Genomic DNA, 19,157 nt, shown 5'->3' with positions numbered 1-19,157 from the left:
TTGCCAAATGAGTCCCAGGACCTATTTGAGATAATGTTTAAATGCAATAAAATTTATCTATTGGGAGCAAAATAGGAAGTCTCAGACTTGTGCTCTGATCAGCTGAGTATCCTGTGACTTGCTTATTAAATTCAAAGCTGTGACCATACAATCTTTGCAGGGACATTTTGTGTTGCTGCACTCGACCACGAAGGGAAAGCATTAGTATTTTCCGTCTTAGACATCAGAAAGTCCTTTGGATGTAGGGTAATTTGGGAAAAGGAGTGAATGTGCCATCAACAATGGTAAATGTAGTTTTGGGTGTATTACCTTGAGTAAGTCATTTTACCTCTCTGAGCCTTAATTTCCTCATCTGTGATAGAGACAGAATAGTCATTTTATAGTCTTCCAGAGCCATAAGGATCCCTTAGCAGAATGCCTGCTCACAGGATTTCTATTGTTATTGTCATCAAGTGATAGGAATCCAGTGGGCACCCACACACACCTCACCTTTGCCCCAGTGACGCTCTGTAGGCTCTCACTTGGGGGTCAGGGACCATGTGATGGTAGTCATGGGACAAGGAAGAGAGTCAGCTGCCAGAAAGTCACAGTCTGGCTAAAGCCAGACAGCAAGGACTCTAGTACTGTCCCCTGAGTACAAATGTGCTGACAGCTGCCATCCCAGGAAGAAGGAAAAGGGAGAGGAAATGAAAGACTTGGCATCTGAACCACGCTTAGAAAGATGACCCGGAGATCAGCCCAGACAGTGCTACAGCCTCCAAGACAAGCCTGGGAAAGTATTTCTGGGCCCAAGAGGCGGGTACATAAGCAGAAGTGTGCTGAGGGATGGGAGAAATGCCCAGAAAAGTAGCTTAAGACAGACCTACAGTCAAATAGCAAAATGACTCCATGTTTCAGATACAAAATACCGGTGAATAAAGCACAAAAAGAAACAGACCCGGAAAGATCTAGTCAAGATTAAAGTAAGCGAGGCCTCTTTGTGAACCAGACACAAGCAGAAGTGGTGAATAGGGAGCCACAGGGACCTGCCCTGGGTCAAGGGCAGAGCTGGTGGCCGAGCACTTCCCTTCTGTGGGGCAGCAGGAAATGAAAGCACCCATGTGTACCAGCCCCATGGAGGGCCCTCAGGATGCCCAGTAAAGGGGAAGATGAGCAGACCCACCAGGCCGCCAGGCCACATCTCTATTCCTAGAACGCAGCTGGGCAGTCTTGCATGTGAGCGCAGGATCAAGAACCACCTGAGGAATGGACGGCGTGGAGTTGGTTGTGAAAGTGCAAAATGGAAACAGCCTAATTGCTGCATAGGAAAAGGGCAGGGGCACCTGGGTGGCTCAGTGGGTTAAATGTCTGACTCTTGGTTTCTGCTCAGGTCATGATCTTGAGGTTCGTGGGACCGAACCCCTGGATGGACTCTGCACTGACAATGCAGGGTCCTGCTTAGGAGCCTGCTCTCCTCACTCTGCCCCTCCCCAGCTCATGGTCTCTGTCTCTCTCAAAATAAACAAACCTTGAAAAAAAAAAAAAAAAAAAGGAAAAGGGCAAAATCAGTGGTGGTGTATTCACACAGTGGAATCTTCTCCAGCAATTAAAATGGGTGAACTAGAGCTATGTGTATCAGTGTGGACAGTTTGGGCCAAAGCACATGATGTGGCTATGCGTGGTCCTGGGGGTGGGAAAGTAAACCCATCCCCCCAGGGAAGGATGCTGCTGTCAATGAATGGTTATTCAGTCTACCACAGGTATTCAGAGAAAGAGAGGAGCAAGGTCACTTCAGACTACGACCAGTGTCAGGGATAAATCAGGGAGATGTGAGAAGGCGACTGGAGAGGGTGCTAATTTATATTAGGTGTGTCAGAGAAGAACCTGCCCCTTATTTCTCTTGTTTAAAATTATCTTCTGGGGGTGACTAACTGGCTCAGTCATTTAAATGTCTGACTTTTGATTTTGGCTCAGGTCGTGATCTCACGGTTCATCGGTTCAAGCCCCTAGTCAGGCTTTGCACTGGCAGTGCAGAGCCTGCTTGGGATTCTCTCTCTCCCTCCCTCTTTCTCTGCCCCCTCTTCTCTCTCCACCCCCAAAATAAATAAATAAACATTAACTTCAGATTTCCAAACTGTTCACTGGCGGTTGAGGGGCTACATCATCTGGTGACCAATTCAGACAAGTTCTCTGACAAATATTTGGAGGAAAGCCTCAGAAATAAGAGCAGGAACTAGAAACCAGTGCCCAAGAGAGCTGAAACTCAGTAACTTGCCTACATTTGTTAGTTAGGCTAACGTTCTCTTTCTGGCAGATGAGTCCTTAGAGTAGAAAGAGTTTGTGCACCTGTATTTGGAAACATCAAAGAGGGAGCTGGTCTCATTCCCAGATCAGGTTTAGGGGCTGGGGAGAAGAAGATTTCGAGGGTGAGGTGGGTGGGGGCAGCAAGTGAGGAAGACAAATGGGAAGGCCAGGTAGAGATGCTCCAAAAGAACAGCTATGGAGTGGCAGGTGACCCCAGGGAGAGGCAGAGCATTGGTGGAAGAATGGCTTCCAGAAAGAATGAGATGAGGACTGCTAGATCCAGAAAAATGGGATGGGCAGAAGAGATGGCTCTTCAGTGTGGTAAAGGAGCAAGTTTATAGTGAATGGGGATGGTGAAGGTAAGAGGAGATTGTGTTCTGGATGGAACCTCAGAGGCAGTGGGGTTTCAGAAATAAAGAGTCTAGAGTGTGGTCCAGTATATGAGCAACGATGGGAAAAGAAAGGACTAAAGTCAAGTAGATCACAGAACTGAGCCCCAGGATGGGGAGGCTACTCACAGGGACAAGAAGTAGGACGGAGAAGGGGCTGAGCCACGGGCCGAACTGCACAGTGAGTTTGTGTGAGCAGGGAGAGTCTTGGAGACCAAAGGGGTGTGAGGATAAAGCTGTCTGAATGGGGTATTAAAGAGTGAGAGGGGTGCCTGGGTGGCTCAGTCGGTTAAGTGTCCAACTTCAGCTTAGGTCATGATCTCAAGGTTCATGGGTTTGAGTCCCACATTGCGCTCTCTGCTGACAGCTCAGAGCCTGGAGCCTGCTTCAGATTTTCTCTCTCTCTCTCTCTCTCTGCCCCTCCCCTGCTCACACTCTGTCTTGCTCTCTCTTTCAAAAATAAATTTAAAAAACCCCACAAAGACAAAAAACAAACAAAAAGAGAATGAAGGCAGAGGGAAGGGCATGAGCGAAGGCACAGAGTCATGCAGCAACATGGTGTGTGCAGGAATCGAGGGCCAGGAACGGGTGTGATGGTTGACAAACCAAGCTTTGGGGTTTGGATTTATCCTCAAAGAGATAGGGACCTGCTCATTTCTCCTACTCCTATACTCATAATTTTGGGATGTCTCTAGATACATCTTTGGATCTGCTCTCTACCTGCCTTCACTTCTTTGGTGACCACATAAATCCTCAAAGCTGACAACTTCCAAGTTTACATCTCCAGGCTCATATATTTATACAAGACCAAAAACTTAGGGGTGGAGGTGGGGTAGGAGAGGAAATTGGGCCAATGGGCTTTACCCACCAGGGTCTGTTTTTCAGGTTCACCTTTCATTAGTTCTCTGTCCTCTTCCCCATTAGACGGTAGAAAATCAATTTGTATTAAAGCTGAAGGGTAAATGAAAAATCAATTTATTAATTTTAGGAGACAATAGACCTTTAATTATTTATTTTTTGCCTGTTTTTTCAAAAATATATTTTTGAAAATTTGTTTTTTTAATTTTAAATGTTTATCTATTGATTTGTTTTATAATTGATTTATTTATTTTGAGAGAGAGAGAGAGAGAGAGCTGGGGAGGGACAGAGAATGAGAGAGAATCCTAAGCAGGCTCCGCACTGTCAGCGCAGAGCCTGATGTGGGGCTTGAACCCACTAACTATGAGATCATGACCTGAGCCCAGATGAGGAGTCAACCAATTAACTGACTGAGCCACCCAGGTAGCCCTATTTATTGATGTTTGAGAGAGAGCGAGCACAAACAAGGGAGGGGCAGAGACAGAGAGATACAGAATCTGAAGCAGGCTCCAGGCTCTGAGTGGACAACACAGAGCTGGATGTGGGGCTGGAATGTATGAACCACAAGATCATGACCTGAGCCAAAGTCCCACACTTAACCCACTGAGCCCCCCAGGTGCCCCTATTTATTTATTTTGAGAAAGAGAACATGGAGGAGGGGCAGAGAGAGAGAGGGAGAGAGAGAATCGCAAGCAGTCTCCGCACTGGCACTGACATCGCTGAGTCTGATGCAGGGCTCAAATTCACCAAATTAGATTATGACCTAAGCTGAAGTCTGATGCTTAATTGAGCCACCCGGGCGCCTCTGCCTGTTTGATTTTAAAAAAGCATTTATTGGTTTGATTAAAAGAATAATGTTATGTTCATTGCAGGAAATTTCAAAAAAATCAAAAAAGTATGAGAAACAAAATGGAAATTATCTATAACACCAGTAATGCTTCACATCTATCTGTATTTCTGCGGATACAATATTTTGATCATACTGTATGTACTTTTGCATCCTACTTTTCTTGTTTTTATATTGTGAGAAAAAAAAAAAAACCTTTAAATCTTGTCAGCTCCTAAAATATATTTTATTTTTACTACTCTGGGGACACTGTTGGCAGTATGAAGGCCCATTATTAGGTTGCTTTGTTAAGTATAAAATCAGCAAAAAGTAAAAAAAATAGTATTTTGAAGAATCAGGTAACTGTACAAACAATTTTATCTAGACCAGGTTACTGGGGCCATAAGCCCCCTCTCCTTGCATCTTTATGATCCCACAACACCAACTGGGAGCCCTGAGCCCCTGGTTAGAGGTTTGGGGCTCAGGTGACGGTAGGTGGAGGCCCACGGTCAAGGCTACGGCCGCGGGGTGCACGCCACCAGGCACCGCAGAGACTTCGCCTGGGCTCACGGGCTGTCCGGCTGTTTCCCTGGGTCCCGCTCTGGCCGCAGCCCCGGACCGACCGCCCCGGGCGGGGGAGCAGTCGGACCGGGGAGGACAAGGCGGCGGGGCGGGCGCAGAGCCGGGGACCTCTGCCTTTCAGGACGGGGGCCGGAGGCTCGGGGTCCCGCTCCCCTGAGGGCCTAACCTCGGGCTCCCCGCCGGCCCACCCCCATCCCCGCCGCGGCCCTGTGGCCAGCCGACAGTGGCGTCCCTGCGGCCCCAGAGCTCCTCCGGACCGGGAACTCGCCCTCAACCAAAATGGCGTGGGAGGACTCAGGTGGGGCACGTGACTTCGCGCGCCGCCCCGTCCGCCTCCAGCGCCGCCCCGTCCGCCTCCAGCGCCGCTCCGAGCCCGGCGGTAAGCGGCTGGCTGTGAGCTGCCACGGGCGAAGCATGCTCCGGGGGCCGGCGGCGGTCTGGGCGGCGCTCGGCCCGCTGCTTTGGGCCTGCGGGCTGGCGCTGCGGGGCGGGATGCTCTACCCCCGGGAGAGCCCGTCGCGGGAGCTCAAGGAGCTGAACGGCCTCTGGAGCTTCCGCGCCGACTTCTCCGAGAACCGGCGCCAGGGCTTCGAGCAGCAGTGGTACCGGACGCCGCTGCGCGAGGTGCGGGCCCAGCGGGGTAGGTGGGCAGGGAGCCTTCCTCTGAGGTCTCGGAGCTGTCGGCCAGGAGGAGGTTAAAGCTGGACGGCTTTGGAGGCGTGGGATCAGACGACGGGGAGAGGGACTGCGAGGGAGGAAACGGGTGGAGGGCCGGCCCGGACGTCCGGGGGGCGGCGGGGCAGGCCTCTGCTCCAGCCCGGTTCGGTAAGACTGGCTGAGCCGGACAGGCTCGCGGCGCTGGCACCGAGCTCGGGGGCGGGAGGACAGGAGGTGTAGGCGTCTTGGCACCAGCCCTGCCCCGGCGCGAAGGACTTGGCACCCACCTGGCCAAGGACTCCTCCCGGCTCTCCCCTCTGACTTGGGTGGTGTCGGCGGGAAGTGGTGCTGGGCCTGTGTGCCCACTGGCCCTCTCTTCTCCCCTAGATCCTCTTTTCTCAGTCTTTGCCATCCGTTCCCCAGGGGAGGAAGAACTGGGTGCCGGGCTTGTGCCCCACTCACAGTTTCCTCAGCAGAGCAGCCCCTGCCCCCACCAGCTTCCTCCCCGGGGGCAGTCGGTTGTCTTCCTCTTAGGGTCTGGTCTGAACAGATCCTCTTGCCTCTGCCTGGGTTATGGGCTGGGCTCGCCCCTGTCCACAGACTGCCCTGAGAAGGAGCTGGCTGCCCCCTAGCCCCAGACACAAACCATGCTAGCAGGAGGATCTCTTACCAAGTTATGGATCCATTCAGCCAACGTTTTTTGAGTCCCTTACCTGCAGGGCTGTGCCAGACCCTGGGATACAGCTGTGAGGGACAGAGGAAATCCCACAGACAGGATGTCAGGAAGGTCTTCCCCAGGCTGCTTCCAGGCTCACTGAGCTGTCCTGCTGGTGCCTAGAGGACATCTACTGGAGATGTTCAGGGGATGCCCTGTCAGGCTCAGGCTCACCCAGTTCTGCCAGGTTGTCAGAAGGCAGTATCCCATGGGCCCCCAAAGGCCTTCCCTGACCATCCCTGCCACCCTCCACACTCTCTTCATAGAGCCGATCACCTTGCTCAGCATTGTAGGTATTCACTGTACACCGTTGATCGAGTGACTGAGTGACCGCTGTCTGCTTCGTGGAGCTGTGCGAATTAAATGAGCCCCATAAACGGCATCAGTCAGTTGCTGGCAAAGAATAAGAATGGTGGGGTGGCCTGGAATCCCGGGGCCCAGGAGAAGTCATCTTGCCCAGCCTTCTTCCTGCAGGCCGGGTGGCTGGGGGACGTGGCCCCTGGGGAAGGGGGTTGCCTGGGTCCTGGTCTTCGATTCCTAGGTGGTCTGGACCTGATCCCAGCCCTTCTTTCCTCAGTCGGGCCCCACCCTGGACATGCCGGTTCCCTCCAGCTTCAATGACGTGGGCCAGGATAGGCAGCTGCGCAGCTTTGTCGGCTGGGTGTGGTACGAGCGGGAGGCGACCCTGCCCCAGCGATGGACTCAGGACCTGGGCACCAGAGTGGTGCTGAGGATTGGCAGCGCCCACTACTATGCCATTGTGGTGAGTACAACAAGCATCGGGCAGGGCGAGTGGTCAGGTGCAGTTGCTGAGCAGCCTGGGGCTGCCTTGAGGTGTGTGGTTCCCAGGGGTCACCTGACAGCCTGCCTCCTGGGGTGGACTGGGGGGGGGTACACCCATGTCCCACACTGGGGTTGGTGCCCTGGGTCGGGGGAAGGTTGCCTGATGTGTTTAGCTAGAGCTTCATTCCTCCATTCCTGAGGCGGGGGTGGCTGGCGGGGCCCTGAGCCCCCACATACGACACTTGTGTGTGAGGGAGTGCCTGCGATGGCCGCCCTGACTTGCTGTTCCCTCCCCGTATCTCTCTGTCTGCAGTGGGTGAATGGGGTCCACGTGGCAGAGCATGAGGGGGGCCATCTCCCCTTCGAGGCTGACATCAGCAAGCTGGTACAGAGTGGGCCCCTGGCCTCTTGCCGCATTACCGTTGCCATCAACAACACGCTCACCCCCCACACTCTGCCGCCAGGGACCATCCTCCACCAGACGGATACCTCCAAGTGAGCGGCACCCTGCTCCCCCCTCCACCCCACTCCCCACCCTGCCGACTGGTCTTCCCACTAGGGGCAGGGTGGCCCTAGCAGAGGTGAGGCCCTGGCTCTGGGAGGCCAGGGAGACATGTGAGCTGAGGTCAGAGGATCAGAGCAAGGTCCAAGTTGGCCATTGTTCTCCCATCCTAGGTACCCCAAGGGTTACTTTGTCCAGAACATAAACTTTGACTTCTTCAACTACGCGGGGCTGCATCGGCCCGTGCTCCTCTACACCACACCTGCCACCTACATCGATGACATCACCGTCAGCACCAGCGTGGACCAAGACACTGGTAAGGGCTCCCTGCAGGAACTTCCCTCATTCAGGCCCCAAGTGGCTCTGCTCCCTGTTTGGAAAGATGCTCCAGGAGAAAGCCTCTGCCGGCATCTCTTCCCCCTCGGGCTTCCCATCTGCCCAAAAAGAGCTGAAATCCAGCCTGTCTGAACTGGCACGGGCAGCAGAAATCATTCATCTGGTCTGACCTCATTTTGTGAGGGAACGAAGCCCAAGGAGAAGTGGGGCTTGTGTAAAATCATAGCTCAGGGTGAATCGCTTAGGATTCATGAGAATCTGTGTCCCTTTCCACTGTGCTGCCCTCGCCTCATCTCCCCTCACTGCAGGTTGGGCTCCAGAAATAAACAGTTGTTGGCTGAGGACTCCTCAGAGTGGTGGCTGCAGGAGGCTCTCTGTGTGACCCAGATCGTGTCCCTCCCTTTTTGGTCTGATCTTCCTTGTCTCTTGCAGGGCTGGTGGATTACCAGATTTTTGTTGAAGGCGGTGAACACTTTCAACTGGAAGTGCGTCTTCTGGACGAGGAAGGCAAAGCCGTGGCCCGGGGGACAGGGGGTCGGGGCCAGCTGCAGGTGCCCAATGCCCACCTCTGGTGGCCATACCTGATGCATGAGCACCCTGCCTACCTGTACTCATTGGAGGTAACGAGGTCTTTTGCCCCCACCCAGCAGCCTTGGCTTCCAAGGGGGTGCGGGACAGGTAGTCGGGTACACGTGGTCCTCTGAGCTTCCGGTCTGATTTTCTCACCGCTTGGTAGGGAGGCCCAGTTTTGAAGAGCAGGCACCAGGGGCAGGGTGAATGTTCCTCCTTGTTAATGGCAGAAGCTGGGAATTTCTGCATCTCTCTGCGTGCAGTCCCAGACGTTGGCCGTTGTGGTTCACGAGGGGCCTTCCCGCTGGAGGGTGGGCTGTGTGGGGCTCAGGCCAGCACGGATGCCTCACACCGGTGCTCGGCTTTCACAGGTGAGGTTGACCGCGCAGACGGCAGCTGGGTCTGTGTCTGACTTCTACACTCTCCCCGTGGGGATTCGCACGGTGGCTGTCACAGAGCACCAGTTCCTCATCAATGGGAAACCTTTCTATTTCCACGGGGTCAACAAGCACGAGGATGCAGATGTGAGTCGTGGCTTCTGGGTTCCTGTGACAGTTGTTGCTCACCACTGTCTTCCGCGTGACCCCTGAAGCAATTGAGGGTGACTCAGAGCAGTGAAGCAAACTGCTTGAAACAGTTGCCAGATGGGGCCTGATGGGGCCTGTCCTTGTGCCAGATTGAGGGCTAATGGGGTGACCCTTCCGGGGCCTGGCTCCAGACGGAAGTGCGTCTGGGACAGGGGAGGGAGGATCACTCGACTGTGCTCTCCCCTAGATCCGAGGGAAGGGCTTTGACTGGCCACTGCTGGTGAAGGACTTCAATTTGCTTCGCTGGCTCGGGGCCAACGCCTTCCGCACCAGCCACTACCCCTACGCGGAGGAGGTGATGCAGCTCTGTGACCGCTATGGGATCGTGGTCATCGACGAGAGTCCCGGTGTGGGCATCGTGCTGGTGTGAGTGCCCGCCGCCCTCCCTGCTCAGCCTGCCGGGGGCGCAGGAGCTGACGGCTCCTTTTCCTCCCTCTGCCACAGCGAGAGCTACAGCAACGTGTCTCTGCAGCACCACCTGGAGGTGATGGAGGAGCTGGTGCGCAGGGACAAGAATCACCCGGCTGTTGTGATGTGGTCTGTGGCCAATGAGCCCGCTTCCTTCCTGAAACCTGCCGGTTACTACTTCAAGTGAGTGCTCCCTCTGCCCTGGGTGGGGTCAGGGGTGAGACCTCAGCCCTTTGGTCTGGGTCAGCCTTGGGTGGCAGCGCTGAGGTTGGCCCTGGGGCAGGCATGTGCCATGAGAGGCAGCGCCCACTCCCAGCCCAGGTGGGGGTGCCTCCGTACATGGTCACTGCAGGGCACCAAGTACACACCCACCACTTGTGATTTCAACCCACTGAGCCCCAGTGTCCCTTTTTCACATCTGAAATGAGATCTAGGGTTAACTTTTCTTTTTTAGGTTTATTTATTTTAAGAGAGCGCGTGCAAGTGGGGGAGGGACGGAGAGAGGGAGAGAGAGAGAATCCCAAGCAAGCTCTGCACTGTCACCACGGAGCCTGACAGGGGGCTTGAACTCACAAACCGTGAGATCATGACCTGAGCTGACACCAAGAGTCACATGCTTAACCGACTGAGCCACCCTGGGCACCCCTGGAGTTAACTTCTGCACAGAGTGACTTAGACACATAACTTCAGGTTATGAAAAGAACAGTGGCCTGGCACAACTATGATATAGAGGACGGTCGTTTATATAATTACACGTGAGTGCATGAGCCAACTCCCCAGAAGAGCCAGTGAAGGGGTCAGACGCTTGCACTTAGATGTGGAACCGCCTGAGAACGCAGCTACAGATGCTGACAGTGGGGGCATCGTTTTGGTGACGGATGCCACCGGCGGTGTTTCCTTCACTGCTGTGCATTTACGAAGTGGTGACTCACTCTAGGTAAAGTTCCAAGCCAAACCAAATATAGTCTTCTCTCAATTTTTATGTTATCTCCATTCCTGGGAAATTTAGTGCATGTTACACCTGCAAAAACCACTTGGTGATGCTTTGGGTTCATCTCTGTAAAGTGGCTTTATGAAACTGGATTATGTAGGCACATAATTATACACAGGTTTTTCAATGACATGCACGTTCTGACTGTTTTAAGTTACATTATTAGACAGGATCAGCCCATCTAAAAGTTCACGGTCCCATTCACTAAATGCCAGTAGGCTCTCCCGACCCTGGCATTGCAGTGGACAGAAACCACACCTACGGGTGGCTTCCAGCAGTGGGAGGGTTTACTACCTCAGGGTGGGGGTGGTCCTCGGTTCCTTGTCTTTCTTACGATCATGCAGTTGTAACTTGGCCCACAGAGGGGAATCACTTCGCTTGGCTATAGAGGCAGCAGAGGCCATTCAGTGTCGTGGAGTGCTGTGAGCTGAGCCGTAGGTACAAGATGTGGGGCTCTGAGCAGCAGGCCCACTGGGCAAAGCTCTGAACGTGCAGCCTGGTGCCTTGAGGCACAGGCCTGTGTGAGCCAGGGCTGGGAGACAGAAGTTTGTTGTGGGGCAGAAAGCGCAGGTGTCCGAGAATGGGTGTCTGCAAGCTTTTCTGGGAGGTGGGGAGAAGGTGATGCATGATCGTTGGTGCAGTAGGGAGGTGGCCAGGGAATGGCTGGAGCTGCCTGGGCATCAGGAGCTCAGCGAGGCTTCAAAGCTTCCTGGAGGCACACAGGTTGTTTCAGAGTGTGGCTCTGGGACTCGAGGTGAAGGGTGCCGTTCTGGCTTGAGGAACCGCAGCCTTCGTATGAGGAGAGCAGGGTGGGAAGAGTGTCATGGAGAAGGAAGCCAGCTGTGGGGACGGGGAGCAGAGGAGCAAGCTTGACCAGTGAACGGAGTGACCTGTGCTGAGGTGGCCTGTGACGGGTCCCCAGGCTGAGCCCCGACCGCAGGCTGGGCCCTCTGTTGGGAGCCTCTTTCCGCAGCTCCTCCTTGGTGAATGAGACGAAATGCTGTTTCTTCTGAGTATGGGGGTGACTCTCCAGTGTCAGTTAAGTGCCCTGCTATTGTCTCCCAGAGCCCTGTACCGCCCACTTGTAATGGCAGCATAGCGTTTCCCCGTGCAAATGTCTGGTCCCACTGCTCCTGTTCCAGTCTCCAGTGAGTGCCCAGTGCACACACAGCCCGCCTCCTCGCACACATCCTCTACTCGTTAAATTAACGTCCACGTTGGTCCACGCCCCACCCGTTCCCTGTTTTCAAGAGGTTTTTCCGAGATTCTGGCAGCACCCAGCCCAGCCCAGCCCAAGGACCCCAGCTGTGAGGGTGGACTTCCCTCTGTGGGGGTGGGATTTGGGGAGCGAGAAGGAAAGAGGCCAAGGAACATGATCTAAGGCTAGAAGACCGTGTTTGCCTACCGAAAGGAGTCTTCAAGGTCGGGAGGGAGGAAGGGTTTTGTCTTTAGTTTTTGGCTGTGAGACAGGGTGGAGAGAGAGAGAGAAAGATGGCTGTATGAGGGCCCTTCCCAGACTGATGAGCCTGTGTCTTCTGCCCTCTGTGGACAGGACGCTGATTGCTCACACCAAAGCCTTGGATCCCTCCCGGCCCGTGACCTTTGTGACCAACTCCAACTATGAAGCAGACCTGGGGGTGAGCCTGGGGGTCTCCGTGCCACTTCTCTTCCCTGCCTGTCCTCTCGCCTTGCTCTGATGCTTGCTAACACAGGCTGCTGGGAGGAGCCCTGAGCAGCCGGTCCAGACGCGTCCCTGGATGGTCTTCAGGTTAAAGATAACTAGCTGCTTGTTTGCCCAGCAGTATGGCTTCTCAGTCCAAGGAGGCTGGGCACAGGGAGGTTTCGTGTGTTCTCAGGTCAGAGTCAGGGTTTGATGCTCCGCGGTTTAGTATGCTTTTAAAGTGGCACAGGTGTAAGGGAGCTTAAAGTTGTCACTGTCCAGTGTTTTTCAAACCCAGCTGGTTGTCAGAACCACTCAGAGAAGCTCTTTGAAAGTACAGATGCCTAGATGCTGATCTAATAAGTCCAGGCTGGCAATCTCGACTGGACTGGAATCGAAGGGTCAGACAGGCTCACTTGGCTGGCTGGACCACACGCATCCCTCCCCACCCCCTGGCGCAGCAGCCCCCCGGAAACTATGTGCAGGGTTACACTGAGGCTGTAGATAGAACATGGCAGCAAGAGAATGTGTCTTCACCAGAGAACTGAAGGCCAGTCCTTAAGAGGAAAGCACTACAGAAAGAGAAAACATCTGCAGAAGGAATGGAGGAGAGAACGCAATGTACAAAATGAACTGGCAACACTCCTTTTAACATGAGCGACCAAAGGCTCGTAGCCCTGGTGTTTCCCTTGCCATCTTTTGAGAACAGCCCCTTCAAAGAAGCATAAAGACTGTGGCCAAACACCAGCATGGCACGGGCAGGCACGGATGTCCTCAGAGCCCAAGTGGCATATCCTCGTTCTCGTCTTCTGTGTGGATGGGGCAGCCAGTGCCTGGGCCACAGAGGGTTGCCGGGCTCACCTAGTGGGATGTGTGGTCCGTGTGCAAGTGTCCACCCGTGGCCACTTCCCCAGCTCCCTCTTTCTGCCCGCTGCTTTCAGCCACAGTTTGGAAAGAGGCTCGGTCGCTTGGGAAGGTCGGACCACATCAGTCCCAGTACAGGCTTTCGAGACTGGCTTGTGTTCTGGTGATAGGAGAGGCCGGACAGTTGGCTGGCCTAGCCCTCGCCACTCAGTCCTGAGCACCGCACTTGTAGACATGAGGGGTCCCGCCCATCATTGCCGCTGCCCTCCTAGGAGGGAAGTTTTCGGCCGCTCTGTGGCCCCAGCACCAGCTCACGAATGACATGGTTCGCCAAGACCTTTGTGGGGAAAAAAAACCGCCTCTGTCCTTCAGTTGGGAACATTTCCCAGGTAAGGGAAACCCAGTGACAGGAGCGCCACCGCCCCGGGCTGGCGCCGCGGCCGGCTCACGGGGCGTCTGCTCTACCGCTCAGTCTCTCCAGAGCCCAGCTACAGCCAGGTCAAGAGCGTCAGCCCAGGATTATAGACTTGCCTTATTCAGGTCACTTCTAGGTCTGCTACACGTGGGAGCACCTAGATCATTTTCTGCAGCCCCCTGTTGCCTCCTGTGCCGGAAGAGCCCCCTGAGTTTGTGAGCCCTAATGCTCTTACAGTCTTTTGGTTCGTGAACAAGTTTAATGCTCTCACCCTAGGCGCCGTATGTGGACGTCATCTGTGTGAATAGTTACTACTCTTGGTATCATGACTATGGTCACATGGAGGTGATTCAGCTGCAGCTGACAACCCAGTTTGAGAACTGGTACAGGACCTATCAGAAACCAATAATCCAGAGCGAGTACGGAGCAGACACCATTGCAGGGTTTCACCAGGTAAGTGGTGTAGAACATCGTTTATTTTTTCACTCTCGGACATTTCCCCAAGCTGGAAGTGTGCTCCTCTCCCACCCCTCACGTGTCCTGATGATCTCCATGCAGTGCTGGCTCACACCAGCCTGTCCTCCACACTCGCGGCTGCCGGACTCGGGCCTCCGCCTCGCTTGCTTGGTCCTCCTTACTGGCCTTGTTTCCAAAGAGGCTCCCCTGGCTGCCCGAGTGGTCTCCTGAGCGAATCCGAGTCTTGGGAGCCTTGTCATTGGCTTCCCCCACGCTAAAGCCCCAGCCCTGGCCGGGGCAGTCAACGTCCTTTGCTCTTTGCCCTCTCCCAGGTCGTCCTCCCCTGCTTTCATTCCTGGGCTGTTTCCACCGTGCTTGTTGGCTCCTGCTCTGGTGTGGGCTGTTCCTTCTGCCTGGAATGCCCACGTAGCACCACATTCACCGACTACGGGATTCTTACTCTGTTCGCATCTCAGCTCAGACGTCCCCTCTTTGGTGAGGTTTACCCGCCTGCCCTAGGCAGAGGAAACTGCTCCTTCTGACTGGTCTTTGTCAGCGTTTCTCACTGGGTGCCATCATTATCTCTTTGGCCGCCTCCCTGACCAGACTGGGCTCCAAGAGAGAGACTGAATCCTGTGTATCAGTGCTTCCCAAGCCCTCAGCAGTGCCCGGCCCTCAGTGGGTGCTAAATAATAATTGTTAAGGAAATGAATGAAATCTTGGAGCCAGGTTTTGGTTTTTTTTTTTTCTGTTTATTTTTTATTTTTGAGAGAGAGAGAGAGAGAGACAAAGGATCTGAAGTAGGCTCTGCACTGACAGCAGAGAGCCTGATGCGGGACTTGAACTCACGAACTATGAGATCATGACCTGAGCTGAAGTCAGACGCTCGGCCGACTGAGCCACCCAGGTGTCCCGGAGGAAGATTTAATCACTAGCTTCTCCCTCTCTCTCTCTCTCTCTCTCTCTCTCTCTCTCTCTCTTTTTTATTCATTTCCTTCCCAAAGATATGATGCTTTATCTTGGGGATTTTTTTCGTGTGGGTTCTTGAAGCACAGCCAGCCTCTCATCCCTACCCAGCTTCCTTACACTCTACTGTCACAAGTACCACATTCCTTGTTGACACATTTAAAAAAAATTTTTTTTGTAATGTTTATTTATTTTTTAAGCAATTTCCCTTTGTGTCTTTTTTTTTTTTAATTTTTTTTTTAACGTTTTATTTATTTTTGAGACAGAGAGAGACAGAGCATGAATGGGGAAGGGGCAGAGAGAGAGGGAGACACAGAATCTGAAGCAGGCTCCAGGCTCTAAGCCATCAGCCCAGAGCCCGACGCGGGGCCTGAACTCACAGACCGTGAGATCGTGACCTGAGCTGAAGTCGGATGCTTAACTGACTGAGCCACCCAGGCGCCCCCGTAATGTTTATTTTTGAGAGAGAGACAGAGACAGAGTGTGGGTCGGGGAGGGACAGAGAGAGAGAGAGAGAGAGAGAGAGAGGAAGACACAGACTCTGAAGCAGGCTCCAGGCTCTGAGCTGTTAGCACAGAGCCCAACACAGGGCTCGAACCCATAAACCGTGAGATCATGACCTGAGCTGAAGTTGGACGCTTAACTGAGCCACCCAGGTGCCTGACACACCTTTCTTAATATGCTTATCCTTGGTATGTTGAACAGCTACCTCTATGTGCTATATTATTCTGTTCATACCCTTAAATTCATCTTGCTTACACAGAATGCCACTTTACAAACTGGTAAAGTAAGGGAAGATAGCTTATGAAGATAACGTATATGTACATCAGTTCTCCGTTTTTGAAAAGGTAACCAACTCTGAATGTTTAAGAAACTCAGTCTAGATCTAGTGCTGATAGGACCCTTTGCAGTGATGGAATGTTTCTGCATTGTCCAAGAGGGTAGCCACCAGCCACATGTGACTCTTGAGGACTTGAAATATGACTAGTTATGACTGAGTTGACTTAGTTTAATTCGGTTTTAAGAATTAGACAATGCGGTTGTCTAATGGGTTGTTTCCATTAAAACAAAGTAAGAACATATACATATACAACTTTGGAACTGGAACAAAACCTGGCTCAGTTGTACTGTTACATTACCAGTGTGTCCTCGATAGCATTTCTGTCCTTTTCTTTGGAAAAGAAAGCCAAGGCCTATAGGGCTTTGTTCTCTTGTAAAGTGACTGAAAAGCTCTATCCTTGAACGTTTAAGATTTGAGTGCCCCTCAAATTGCCATGGGATGAAAACAGACCGTCCCAAGAACCTCTAAAAGGTCATTATATCTTAGTACACAGCACACAGGCGCTCTTCACCAGGTACTGAACGAGTCCACAGATGTGGCCTCTGCCTTTGTTCGTCAGGACCCTTCTCACCTGTCAGGTCCTTGACGTCTCCTCAAGGGAGCTTTGCGTGGCCCTTCTCAGCCCCACCGCTAACCACCCCCTGGCTCTGGCTCTGCACTCTGCCAGTCACCCCCGTTTACCCTCATTACGCTAACACCTTGAGTCTTTCTTGTCAGAGTATAAAGCCTGCAGGGGCAGGGACACTCGCCTTTCTTGCTTGTCACTTCATCACCAGAGCCTCCATCCATACTAAGTGATTATTTGTCGAATGGATGGATGTGCTAAGTAGCAGCTGCTCACCCAGACCAGATACAGAGGAATGTGAGTCGAGTTCAAGTGAGTCACACTATTTCTCAAATCGTCAGCTGGCAGCTACTTAAAATGTGAGTTTTAAATTTATTATCTGAAGAGTCATTTTTACTTCCAGTGTAGCTCAGCTTTCAGGCTGCACCGGTGAATAGAGATGGAAGATAAAATATCAAACTCTGCTTAGAAATAAAGCAGTTCCTAATTAAGGTTCCTTAAACAATCCCTTCTCTTTACTCTGGGCTACGCCACAGCCTGGCTGTGTCTCCACCCGCGCCCGAGTCCTGCAGTCACTGCAGCCCACCGTGGAGACGGGTATTTTGGTCACGTCACACGGATCTTTATTTTTACCTACCATTTACAATTCTGCCAGTCCTGCCTCTTAACTTCACTCTTTGCCTTGAATTCCAGGACCCACCTCTGATGTTCAGCGAGGAATACCAGAAAGGTCTGCTGGAGCAGTATCATTTGGTTCTGGATCAAAAACGCAAAGAATACGTGGTCGGAGAGCTCATCTGGAACTTTGCCGATTTTATGACTAACCAGTGTAAGTGGCGGTTGGGTTTGTGGAGTGTACTGTTCCTCATGTTTTCAGGTTGGCCTTTTAGTTCAGGACATTTGTTTGTAAGAGCAGTGGAAACAAGAGGGGGAAAGCTCTAGTCAGTGTAAGCTACGTGAGGATTTCCTAGTTTAGCAAGCAGCAATCACTTGCCTGCTTCCCAGATCATTTCATGGTAAAAAAGCAAACGGAGGAGGTATTATCTTGAGGCAAAAACGACCAACTTGCCTCTGTCTGTTTCACAACAGTGTGGAAAAAGTGGACCTAGCGTTGGATTCACGTGGGATACACTTATTATTCCAGAGTACGGTACAAAGCCCGGGAAACTTAGTATATTTTGGTGTGTTTTACATCGTTCGCTTGTAGAAGGCAGGTTTACCAAATGCAAGTGTCAGAGTGTTTGGAATGTGGGAGGGCCTGAAAGTCTTCGGAGAGAATACCGTCTGCATTCTTTCTCAGGCGGGGAGATGTGAGGGCCACTTCAGTGCCATTCATCGTGGATCCCATTTCTTTCTATACCTGTAGATGTTACTGGTTTCTTGATATCCCATAAACTTAGCATAGCGATTTGGGGAGGTAAGGAAGGATTTGGTAGTAGTGGGATTTATAACCTATTATTCACAGGGAAGGACAAGTCTTTGGAAGGCGAGAGTTTAATGAAAAATTAGAATGGAAAGAGGAAGGTAGAGTAAAAGGAACAAGAACTCAAGCCTCTCTCTGGCAAGTGAGATCGACGGCTCCTGAAGTCTGGTTTCGTGAATGGATGCGCTGGCTCTGTGTAGTAAGAAATTAGCTGTGTGACTGTGGACAGATGATCTGACCCTGTCACAAGCCTGTAAGTGGGGATGAGCCCCCTGCGGGTCGACGTAGGAATTCATGTGATAAAGTGCTTGGCGCAGTGCCTGGCATTTGCTTCTCGTGGAAAGACCTTCCCGTTCAACGGAAGCTGTGGTTTCACCTGAGGTGGAGAGAAGGTGTGCTGGGAGCCTGTGGCCCGCTTCGCCTCCTTCCCAGCTTCAGCTGCTGCAGAGCAGCCGACCAGCCACGGGCAGTTGGAACCCCGCCGGAAGTCTGCCTGAGAGAGCTTTGAAATCTGGTAGATCCCACCGAGGCACCCTTGCCTGGTCAGGACCCCGGCTCCCACTAGGAGAGCCGTCTCTTTAGAAAAGCCCAGGCCTTTCTCAGGGTAACTCCGGCTCAGTCCCCACTCTCATTACCGGGCAGCTGGGTGCTCATGTTTCAAACCTTATTTTGCAGATAAAAGAAAAATAATTTTAGATTTTCCTCTAAGAGACAACAACAACAACAACAAAAATATACCAGGGAGCTAAGCTGTTTGGGGGAGCAGCAGGTTAAATCTTTAGCCTTACGTTAAGTGGCCACATCAGACCAGGCAATCCTAAGTTTTATAGAAAAGGACATTTCTGTTTCATGCCCAGCTTGTCTCTAGGTTGGTTCCTGTTTGGCCCATCAGAAGTCATCTGAAATACCTTTTTGCCTTGTTTTTAGCACCGCAGAGAGTAATGGGGAATAAAAAGGGGATCTTCACGCGCCAGAGACAACCAAAAGGGGCAGCGTTCCTTCTGCGAGAGAGATACTGGAAACTTGCCAATGAAACCAGGTATCCCTGGTCAGCTGTGAAGTCACAGTGTTTGGAAAACAGCCCATTTACTCTTTAAAGCAAGAGCTACCTCTGCTGACAAGAGCAGATAGCAGCCCCTCCTCCGCAAGTAAGGGGCGACTTCCACAGCAGTCCTGGACTGTGCATGGCCGACTGGGAAGTTTCTGGCCCGGATTTTGTACTAATTTCCCAGAAGGGAATGTCAGAGGTGCAGATAAAAGCTTTCGTAGTGTGGGAATAAAGAGTTGTCTTAAAAGTGACCATCCATAAATGCGATGATCTGTATTGCTGGAAAGCATCTGAAATTCTCATGTGTTAGGCTGTTTTCACAAACGTAACTGTGTACAGACTCTTGCGAAACTTGCTTCCACACTCACACCACGGCCGGAGTTGCTGGGTGCAGACGGCACTTCCGTAGGACTAGCCTGGCAGCCCTCAGGC

The 19,157-nt window shown here is 52.5% G+C and overlaps 1 protein-coding gene across 2 annotated transcripts; it reads left to right on the top strand.

The window, feature by feature from the left end:
- The first annotated feature begins 5,298 nt into the window (after window positions 1-5,298).
- On the top strand, window positions 5,299-18,976 carry GUSB (glucuronidase beta). 2 transcript variants are annotated; one of them, XM_019421755.2, is made up of 12 exons: window positions 5,299-5,562; window positions 6,888-7,073; window positions 7,407-7,588; window positions 7,769-7,911; window positions 8,364-8,551; window positions 8,873-9,025; window positions 9,276-9,454; window positions 9,533-9,679; window positions 12,040-12,124; window positions 13,703-13,879; window positions 16,948-17,083; window positions 18,605-18,976. In XM_019421755.2, exons 1-12 carry the CDS (start codon window positions 5,353-5,355, stop codon window positions 18,772-18,774), a joined length of 1,956 nt encoding a protein of 651 aa, XP_019277300.1. In that variant the 5' UTR covers window positions 5,299-5,352; the 3' UTR covers window positions 18,775-18,976. The 2 variants fall into 2 exon arrangements, with proteins under 2 accessions (XP_019277300.1, XP_019277302.1); XM_019421757.2 differs by lacking the exons at window positions 5,299-5,562; window positions 7,407-7,588; window positions 7,769-7,911 and having other exon boundaries at window positions 7,007-7,073.
- The last annotated feature ends 181 nt before the right edge of the window (window positions 18,977-19,157 follow it).

This window comes from Panthera pardus, unplaced genomic scaffold, assembly GCF_024362965.1.
Source record: "Panthera pardus isolate Hobbes unplaced genomic scaffold, ASM2436296v1 HiC_scaffold_4, whole genome shotgun sequence".
NCBI lineage: Eukaryota > Metazoa > Chordata > Mammalia > Carnivora > Felidae > Panthera > Panthera pardus.
The sequence above is the reverse complement of the archived record's forward strand: the minus strand, read 5'-3'. Positions and strand labels throughout refer to the sequence as shown.

Excerpts from the sequence above, each read along its gene's own strand:
- GUSB (XM_019421755.2), top strand. The coding sequence starts at position 5,353 with ATGCTCCGGGGGCCGGCGGCGGTCTGGGCGGCGCTCGGCCCGCTGCTT. Across the intron at positions 8,552-8,872 it reads CCTACCTGTACTCATTGGAG|GTGAGGTTGACCGCGCAGAC; the intron begins GTAACGAGGTCT and ends CGGCTTTCACAG. Across the intron at positions 12,125-13,702 it reads ACTATGAAGCAGACCTGGGG|GCGCCGTATGTGGACGTCAT; the intron begins GTGAGCCTGGGG and ends CTCTCACCCTAG.